At 42.6% G+C, this 10,502-nt stretch overlaps 2 protein-coding genes across 2 annotated transcripts in view; both read right to left on the bottom strand.

Moving 5' to 3' along the window:
* Positions 1–10,502, bottom strand: part of LOC139129530 (uncharacterized) — a 263,263-nt gene that overhangs the window by 230,448 nt on the left and 22,313 nt on the right. The window lies entirely within an intron of this gene.
* Positions 4,782–9,665, bottom strand: LOC139129531 (uncharacterized). The gene is made up of 4 exons (XM_070695166.1): positions 9,511–9,665; positions 8,338–8,561; positions 7,265–7,438; positions 4,782–6,383 (listed from the first exon to the last, which is right to left on the bottom strand). Exons 1-4 carry the CDS (start codon positions 9,545–9,547, stop codon positions 5,928–5,930), a joined length of 891 nt encoding a protein of 296 aa, XP_070551267.1. The 5' UTR covers positions 9,548–9,665; the 3' UTR covers positions 4,782–5,927.

Genomic DNA, 10,502 nt, shown 5'->3' with positions numbered 1-10,502 from the left:
GGCACTCTTTAGCTGGGTAGTCTGCTAAATAGATCGATTTTCAGCTCGATCTATCGATCCCGTAGTCGATATGCCCACCTATTAAAACACTCATTTAGGTTGCAGTGCCGGCATATCGACTACGGGATCGATAGATCGAGCCGAAAAGCGAGCAGACTACCCAGCTCGAGCCCCTGTGACTGCAAGTATGCCACCCAAGCCATAGCGCGTTCTCGCGTAGACGTCGTACACGCCGCTATTTCCGATCGTTTCTTCCACAGAACTAGTCATTAAAGTTCAGATTCAAGTGTTTTAGATTTTTCTGTTGTGAAAAGTATTATAGGCCTATTATCGTCTTGCCATTTTAAAACATTTTTGATGACCTAAACGACATCGTGTGTTGTTCCATTGCCATGGACACAACTTCTGGCGCAATCAACGCGAACCTAAGTTGCGGTTTGTGCACGTGTCGCCCAATCTACGTTGTCGTAATTCACACAAACTAAATGTCAATCACTGACTTTTTTAGATACATTTGTGACGTTCTTCTAAGATTCACTTGCCGACCGTGCAGTACTTCAAAATCACTTATGCGGCCTCGCGAGGTAGACAAACTTTTTTGGCAGATAGTTTGTGGAGTGATCGCTGTAAATACGAATATTTTACGGTAATATTTGCACTAGCGCAAACAAGGCATTGTGCCTTTTCGCGAGCCAGAGCGTTATTTCCGCTCCGTAGACCTACGCACAAGTCAAGCAAAGCTGTTGCCGTAAAGAGGTGCGTTGTTTACGACGATGGGCATTGTGTAACTCTGAGAAACGACGTTGTGATGATTTACGACGGCGCCACGAGGGCCAGCGTGAGTGGGATCGTCTGAGAACAGAGAATCGACGACTCGATGTGATGATTAGAACGATGTTTTTTGACACAAGATCTAAACATAAGCGTTATGATGAGGAAAAACGCCGTAGATGTTATCTCCCGAAGTGGAAAGCACAGTGGCCTTCATATGTGGCCTTGAAATATGACGGTTCCAAAATGTTTTGTTCATCGTGTCTCAAATACCCCATCATTGCCAAACCACTGGGAAAGCGAAATGCTTTTCTTGACGGATGCGGCATGTTTCGCGTTGAATCGATAAGGTCTCACGCGTAATAGTCAACCGCATTTGGACTGTTTGGTGCATCACAGATGAGATCGTGTCGGGGACAATGATTGTGGAAATTTTTGTGGGTCCCGCTGAGCCCGATACGGTTTCACTTGCCAACACCCTGATCGCATGCACTCGCAATGCGTGAACCGAATGACGACGACCAGCGACAGAAACTGACCAATCTTTTTACGACGGCATTTATGCTTGCCAAACACGGGAAGCCGATGTATGATATGCCCGGATGTATGTACCTTCAATGATGTTTGACCTGCGTACAGCCTACAGGTCTGTGTGTTCCCGGCGTTATACAGCCTCTTGTGATGGGGGGGGGGGGGGGGGGCGTATAACGCCGGGAACACACAAGAGTACGCAGGGCTACTTCAATGTTAACTTTTGAGAAAAATCCGCGTCAACATCGGCGAAAATTATTAAAATGAGAAAGCCCTGAAAGCCGCTACGGAATTCGCTGCAAGTATTTTGGTCCTGATTATTACAAATGGAGGACAAGTAAAATTTTTGTGAGGACAAGTGAAATTGAAAATCCACTTGTCCGACGGACGAGTGAAGTGGAAAAAAAATTGTCAAGCCCTAGTAATAACGTCGTTATAGTTGCAGCGGTGGCGTGGTGTTGTACCTTTGTCATTACAGTTGAAGTCGTTGAAGTACACCTGTTATTGCTACAAGCACCGCGGCTTCACGAAACGTTGTTTCTCAGTGTACTGGTCTCGCCGTTATATTCAGTTACGTATAATCTGTTGTTTGCATGTCAACACATTGGCCTGTTTACAACCTCCTGTTCACACTAATCGTGACCGTAATTTGCAAAGACATAAACATTCGATCCCGCCCGTGAATGTCAAAGGTGAACGGCATTAACTTGATCCCGGGTATCAAGTCCCTGATTTCCGATGTTGACCAACCTCTAATAAGTCCACGGATTAGCATAATTAGTTGTGTTGACTAATTAATTACAAGATGTGTATATGAGTGATAAACGTCCTTGTACATGTTGTAATGGAGTGTAAAATGAACAAAGAGTCAAGAGGCTACAGGTTAGGCTATATAGTCATTTATTTTATTTACTACGATCAGTCAGAGCATGAAGAAAAAGAGAGGGACTGACAGTGACAGAGAAAACTGAGAAAAACTCAATAATAATACGGCCCTGATACGGCTTTTGCGGCCCGAGGTCGTACGGCGGAAGGGCCCGAGCATGCAAGGGCTCGTACGCCGTACGACCAAGGGCCGCAAAAGCCGTATCAGGGCCGTAAAGGTTTTATCATATACCTTATGAAATGGTAAATATGTAGTTTACATAATATTCAACATTGTTTAGGAGATAAAAATGTGTGCGATATCAAAGATTCATCGCCATTTGTGTAAGTTTTTCAGTAATACGATGACCGCTTCCCGTCGCGGATTGACATACATAATGACGTCATTTGTTTACCTGCAGAATTCTAGAACGCGCAAAGCAACATCCGTACTGTACGTGACCAACAGAGATCAAGGCTGAAATCGAGGTGTATGGAGGACAAAAGCGTGTTGTCAGTTTCTGGTAATTTTTACTGAACAGGCACGCACTTAGTATACACAGGATTTCACTAGAATTTAGAAATAAAAGCCGATGTCACCTGCACGGCCCCACTGTCGCCACGCGCAACTATGATCTGAGTGAGCAGACGTTTTCCTAATCTCGCGCTGGCTTTGTGTACGAATGGAACGTTTGCGGATAGCAACGCGCGTAGTAACCAGAATCGAAATAATTCAGAAATGCACGCGATTGCCCATATTTGGGCACCGGGCCGGGGCGTGATACGTAAAGATAATGCACGGATCTGAGGGCGCTTTCTCCCATAGCTTTACACAGGTTCCCTTTCTCAATTCCGGTTACTACGCGCGTTGCTATCCGCAAACTTTCCATTTGTACACAGCCAGCGCGAGATTAGGAAAACGTTCTACTCGCTCAGATCGTAGTGGCGCGTGGCGACAGTGGATCCGCGCCAGTGACGTAACCATAGCCGTTCATACAATAGAACGTAAAAAATACAAATACGGAAGTTCGCTGGCTCCTTCGCCAGGTGAGTTATCTATTGTTTTATCTTCTTTTTCAAATAGTTTAAGCTAATGGAGATATAAATGTATCATTTGGATTTGAAAATATGTGTTGATTCTAATTTTTCTGAAAAATATTACCCCGAAATCCACGTTAAACAGATCGTCGGAGGACTTTTTTGTCCAATCCTCGGCCGAGCAAGTAATTTTCAGTTGTTTCTTTACCGTAATGGTGTTGTTGTGCTTTGTGTAATTTTATCTATTTTTTTTTGTATTTATTTAATATTCTGTATTTTAACGTTTTCCTGAATATTTGCCGAATAAAATCAAATAAAACCCCATCAAATCGTCACCTACTATACATCTGCCCCGTGTCAGCAGGAAAATTGAAAATGTGGTCACTTCATCCATCGTCATTGGCAAATGAATAGGGCCAACAAGTCAATAGAGGAGTTAACGCTCATTATTTATGAATGATAATAAGATAACCTGGAACTCACTTTGTATTTCCATAAGCTTTTCAAGATGTTTCTGTTGCTATTTATGATTATATAGAAATTAAGGTTCAACAAATCAAATTACATCCAACGATCACGGTCCCTTCACGGCGCTACGATACGTGCGTGGTACTATCTATGCCTATAGTCTTGTACGCTTAGTTTTGACTTTGACCTGAAGTTTAAAAGTGTGAATAAACCGTCGCCATTTTATCTTCAGCATTATTCTCAAGATGGATGATGTTGTAACTTATGATGATACCATCAGCATGTGGCGTGTTGACGCCCTGAAAAGTTTCTCCACGAAAAGGGACTTGAAAGTTTCTGGGAGGAAAGTTGAACTGGTTGCGCGGGTGTTTGCGGCAGCCGAGCAAAATATTCCCGTGGCCAAAACAGCTTCAGAAATCAAGCCACAGAGATCGACAAATCCGTGCAGTCTCATCTATCCCTTTGCCGAATCGGATAGTGTTGTACCCGATCCAATGAGGTTAAACGATGGATGGTTGGATCGGATCAGACTGAGGGAATGAATCTATGGCCTCCGATTTTTCTCAGTGACATTACGATGTTTATCATGGCAGACCATCCTGGAAATGATGTAACTCTACAGAAGAGACTTTTAAACGGGTAAAAGGAGGGAAAAGCATACCGACTCTACCAGGAAGGCCGAGGATGGTAAAAGGAAATATATTTCCATAATATAACCGACAAGTTTATAAGCTCATTGTCTTCTGGAGGCAAAGTGCTGCCAAACAATGAACGACGTTCACCCACACAGTCTGGATATGTGCTGGCAAGCAAACAAAGTGATAATGTCAAAAGTGCGCTCTGCTCCTGTACTGCAGGGTATGATCTCGATCTAATGACAAAAAGTTTAGAAGTCCCGAGTCTGACGAAGTCATAGTTGAAAATGTTGCGATCGACGAAGCGGACTGTACCTTGATAGTTGACCCACACGGGAATATAATTCTGAAATTTGCAGATTAGTAGCAATGCCGAAGAAGAGTCATTGCCCTAAAGAGAATAATGAGTGTTGAGAATAGTACAGTGAGTGTCTAGCATGTTTAGGTGAAATAAAAACGTCGAAATACAAAGGATTATTGAACAGTTATCTGCCAGAACAACATTATTTTAATGGAATTATGAGAAAGGGACATATTGCTTATTGACATACACATCTTTACATCTAATATCAATAACTGAAAAGTTTGGATCCGAAACGACAACCTGTCTTGAGAAGCGCGTCACGAAGTGTGTAGAGCTACCGCTGGTGGCGCTATACACTTCATAACCCGACTCTTTCATTTTTGACATATTCATTCCACGTTGCCCTAAATCTAATGCGGTCCGATGAAAAAAAAAGCTCAACAAAGACAGAAATCACCAGGTTTGTTCAACTGAGATATATGTCTTCTGTAAATCGTGTAAATGCATTTTGCTTCCAAAATCTACAATGCACGCGACACGCCATACGAAGACATGTACGTTTGCCGGGTGGATACTTGTAGTGTAGTACTGTCCAATTTTTTACTCAAAAATGGGGCAGAAATTAGTCTAACAAACAAAACAAAACAAAAAAAAACCATGTCGAATTCCTGTGCATACTTTTTCATTATATCCCAGATATAAAAGTCTTCACAAGTAAAAACTATGCATTACGTTCTAAATCTCTCCAAAGCTCTCGAGAAATCGCTAAATTTCTGAAATGCGATGCGAGTTAAGTTTCCATCCAACATGATGGATTAACAAAAAATAGTCTAGCAAAGAAAAAATCAAATTAAATAAAGTAATATGAAAAGCCCTAGAAATATGTAAATTTTGAATTAAACTGTGTAGTACGCACGGAATAACTCGTTACAAAAATAGCCTTCGAAATCGTGACAGTGTAGTTAGCAGCTGCAATTATTGTACATAATGATTCGATGCCCGAATAGGCAAGGTTGACATTTGTTTTCAACATCTTGGGATTTATTGAATTTTCTTTTGATTCTGAGTACAATTTGGTAAATTGTAAGGTTATTTATGTGGATGACACCATTAGATTTTGAGATGGGTGGTAAAAAAACAGACTGTTTTGCGCCCTTCACGACTCGGCGTATTGCGCTCTGCAGACATCTGACCACCCCTCCCATGAGCCAATGGTGCAGTCCTAATCAACTGGTACTGTGGTCTTTTGAATTAAAGAGCCTCGGCTAAACTGTTTGGCTAGGAAAGGGGCTAACTGCTTGACTTGTCACACTGCTTTATTTCGGTCTGATGCTGCCAGTGTACTGATAGTTACACTCGTAGGCTTTCTTGGCGGGGTTGTAGTCGCCTCCCCAGCACGTCAGAAGCACGAACAGCCGCTGGTACTGAGCGTGCTGAGTGGTGACATCGACGGTGTTGCTGGGCAACTGGTTTCCGTTGTAGGCTATCACGTGGGTGCCCTCGATGGTGCAGTCCGCTTGGTCGCAGATGTGCTGAGTGAAAGAGCTGATATCGTCGGTGCCGAACACGATGGACCGGATGAGGTAGTCGTCGGTGGTTTCTTTATTGGCACAGAAGGAAACGTCCAGGATGACCTGTTCTTGGTAGAGAAGTTGTTGTGTGGTGGAGGTCTCTGCTATCTCTGACAGGTAGTAGATGTCGTCATTCATTCTGGGGAATACGACGTAAGGGTTTCTCTTCGCCATCATCTGAGGCTCTATGTAATAGTATTTCTGAAATGATAAAATGCATTTTCGCTGAGCAAAAATGGTATGGAAACTGACGTTCGTCGTAATGGCATGATTTTTTTTGTCTTTGCCATTAATTTCACTGTGCATTAGGCAGCGTTCAGTTAGTATGGTCGGGGTATGAGCCAGCGAATTCTTCCTGTGCATCAGTCAAAATAAGTGAACCCCCCTCTTACAAATTGCACCCAAAAATTGAATATAATTATACTTTTATTCAGATTTACAGTTAAATGACGTAATGAAACCATGCAGTGAATCATTTTTATTTCCCAGAATATTTTGAACACTGAAACTGCTTTTTGACGGGATGGATACTTATGAAAATTACGTGACCCCCCCCCCTGTGCTGTTTGAAAAATACATGACCCCCCCCCACTTTGCAGTTTACAAATTTAAGGTGAACCCCACCCCCCTGGATTTTGCCCCCCCCGATCAACTCCCTTAGGCACACACCCTAACACAGACCCTCACCAGAAGGATAATGGTGGGAGATGCTTTGCTTAGCGAAGTGGCCAAGCCAGGGAGCTACGCTTGTGCGCAAGGGCACAACAATATTGGTGGGTGGGGTTAGTGATAACTGTCATAGGCTATGAAAGTGTAGATCTTGTTCAGCATGCCGCGTTTATTTAGACTGAATGTGTCATTTACATATTAATGTGTGTATCCACGTGCAGCGTGTGTATGCATGCAGAATAAACTTTACATCCATCAGATTTGACGACGATTCAATCAGCGTGTACGTCGAGTGCACGTGATTGTTTTGTGCATGATCGATGGTATACAATGTGATTTGATGCTAGAGCGTGTCCTCAATAATTCCTGTCTATACAAAGTAATTTGTGGACGTATTGTGTTTAGATAATTACCTCCATGACAGGTTTTGGTCTGAACTGTACGTTCACGGTGAAGGACACAGCCGATACTCGTCCTGCAGTTGTGACGATGAACAGGTCTTTACTTGAATTCCAATGTTGGACCGAACAGAACGGCACGGCTGGCTTTCCGGCGGGATGGTTATGACATATCGCATAATCTTCGCTCTGTTAAAAGGAAAGAGACACAATCTTATGTTTTTTTCCGTATTCCGTATTCAGGGTGCTGTGGAATGAGCACTTTTTGATCAGTCCAGTGTACACTAGTCCCCACGGTTGAACTATCATACAGCAACTTATATTACGATGGCCTGTAAGATAACAATTGCAGTATACCTTTTCTCTGTCTTAGTGTATCCTCTGAAGATGTTTGTGCACCGACACACTTTCTTCCCTTTTGCAAGAGCAATGGGTCTGAATGTGTTTGAGGCTCACATTGTCACCACTTTGGAACCCCCGAAGATTTACTGGTCTGTCCCTGAATGTTTATAACTTTTGTGGTTAGGCCGAACAGAAAATGTGCTGTTCCGATAACCCGACCTACCCTAATTTTTACCTGCCGACCCTAAACTCTATTGTTGCTTGGACGAGGATGTCTTTTATTTTATTTTATTTTTTCCTTTTATATGTATGATACATTATTCTAGAAATGTTGTGGCCAGTGTTTGATCGCCCTGAACCCCTGAAAAATTCACATTTAAAAATAAAAATATTTGGAAAAAAATTCCTGCAGAGCTACCTAGCCTATTTTTGTTATCGGAACAGTACAATTCAATTTTTTGGCCTTACATTGACGACTTTCGCTCAAAAATGTTACTAGTATGAGCTCTTATTTGGTCAGTGACCGAGTCGTTAGGGAAAGACCGACTCTTCGACTAAAGGAACCAGAAGCGTCACTGAGTATGGTATGCGTTACTGTGTTAGCAATGTGGTGAAAAGATCCCTCGTGCATTCAGTGCTTCATGTGCTGACATGAATTTTGTTTGTTCAAGTACGAGAGAAGAACTGATTCAAAGTTTAATATTCATCAAAGAGGGCGCCAATAGACAGCTGGTAAAAAGTCTCACCTTCTTTGGGTCATCCACTACGTAGAAGTACACAACTCCTTTCACTGGGTTCCACTCTGGGTTGTTATTCAATAGAATTGTGATGTTAGCCGAGTTGCCGACGAATTGACCGCACGTGCTAGCGGCGAACACCTTTCTCTGTTCAGCGAGCACAGTGGCGACGGAGCGGGTCACGTAGCGAGTTCCGATCTCCAGGGTTGTTATCCCGCAAGATCCGGTTACAGCTGTGTACAGTAAAAACGAAAGAAGGTGAGTTTCCTGCGATATGTGCCGCGGGATGTCCTTCACTAATTCCTCGAAACCAGTAGCATGATGCATGATGGGACGAGTGTTTGTAGGACAAGTCAACGCAAACACTAGACCAACACCGCTGAGACCTTCTTTCACTTAAACTACGTACACTGTACAGTGCTACATTTCTTTTAGCCAGCATCGTGGAAATTAAGCTCACGGCGTTTCAAACCCAACGAACTTGCATGCCATACAGCAAGAGTTTTGAACGGGGAACTTCCCGAACGGCGTAACATTTCATGCAAATTTTTGAAAAAAATATCAACAAAAAGAAATGCTTTCCCAATCAGAGGAATCCTTTAATTAAGTCACGTGACGGTTTGTCATCGCCGAATTGTGCATTACGAGAGCCCGCTCAACGATATTTGCGAGGCCTTGAGTCAGCCTGCGAAATCCGAGGAGAGCTGTGGCCTGCATTCGCAGTCACATGTTTGTCACGTGACAGTGATTAACCTGAGCAAGTATCAGTGCAGAGGTACTAAAGTTTCTACCGAACTTACCAATCCAAACTGTGCTGTTCCAAAATCATAGTCATATGTGGAAAACGGGTAAAACTTTTGTAATTTAATAAATTTGCTTCTATAGGGACATACTGCCTCCGACTTGTAAATGAGAAGCGATGTTTTAAGTTAAATTTTGAAAGGTTTTCCCACACCGGTATACTTCATCGGCTGACTGACAATTACGTTATGCGCATATTTTGGAAAATAAACCGTGCATATTTCAGCTCCGAAAGAATACTCACTACTAAGCATAATTGTATGTCGACGCTTTTGCGCCCCATAGTTGACCATCAAACTGACCGCAGTTGCAAGTGACAAGTTGTGACGCCCATGATGGCACGGCCACGCTAAGTCTCATGCAAGTATAGATGTTACCTACCACAAACGAGCAACAGGAGAAATGTCTTCGGGTCCATCTCGTCGAAATCTCTGCCCTTGTCTTGATGAAGTGGATTCTTGCAGCTTTTCTTCTTCTCAGCGAGTTCTGTGTGTTCGTCGTGTTTCGCGGCCCTTTATATCGTGTATGTGGCGCATGCGCAGCTCGATATCGACAAGCGGGGTTTTCCATTACACTGAAGTCAGGCGCTTCCTTTCAGCCCGACAAACAAGTATCATAATTTCATCATGATTTGATCAGTCAAATCTTTAAATAGCGAAAAGTACAAGAAAAGACGCAGATTTCGTCATGCCTGGCATCGGCGTCAAAATTTAAACGGGGACAACGTTATTTTACGACCATTGTATTCATTTTAAAGGGAACGTGACTTAATATCGAAAATCAAGGTACCCGGAACTGACCAATTTCCAACGCACTAAGTTAAACAGCGCATTCAGCCACCCTTGAAATGATTATCACAGAAAATGTTACTGAACTTGTCTAACAGACCAATTGGCACCTACGTTTTCGCCTCAAAGTGAGTTTTCAAGTCCAAGGAAGATAACAATCTAATCAAGGCCATGGTGTCACTGACATGATTAATGATGATGAAATCCGACAATGGCGATCATCGATGGTTTGATCTGAAAACCTTTATTTGACGGATGTAATCAAGAGAATCCATCAATTGAATAAGAATGGTATCAATATTAAGAATCTGCCAAATATATACTTCTTTATGACTTTTTCGCACGCTCAAGTTATAATTCAGCCGGTCTACAAAGTCTAGTCGAAGTTTAATAGTGTAAACAACGGCTTGTGGCTGTGCACTCTCCATATTTTAAGAAAAGATTATGAAATACATACGTAGACGTCGTTCGCATCTCTTTGTGTGTAAATTTGAGTGCGTAAATTTCTTTCCTCTATGGTATGTACATGATAGCTCTAGTCTATATTTAACTTTCACAAACCCACGCGAATCACGATCGTCACTC

Source organism: Ptychodera flava, chromosome 3 (genome assembly GCF_041260155.1).
Source record: "Ptychodera flava strain L36383 chromosome 3, AS_Pfla_20210202, whole genome shotgun sequence".
In the NCBI taxonomy this organism is placed as follows: Eukaryota; Metazoa; Hemichordata; class Enteropneusta; family Ptychoderidae; genus Ptychodera; species Ptychodera flava.
The sequence above is the reverse complement of the archived record's forward strand: the minus strand, read 5'-3'. Positions and strand labels throughout refer to the sequence as shown.

What these genes read in the sequence shown, in the direction of transcription:
- LOC139129531 (XM_070695166.1), bottom strand. Translation starts at nt 9,547, where the DNA reads ATGGACCCGAAGACATTTCTCCTGTTGCTCGTTTGTG. An exon ending in TCTCCTGTTGCTCGTTTGTG is followed by an intron (nt 8,562 to 9,510) that starts GTAGGTAACATC and finishes TACTGTACACAG; the next exon opens with CTGTAACCGGATCTTGCGGG. An exon ending in GACCAAAACCTGTCATGGAG is followed by an intron (nt 6,384 to 7,264) that starts GTAATTATCTAA and finishes TTATCATTTCAG; the next exon opens with AAATACTATTACATAGAGCC.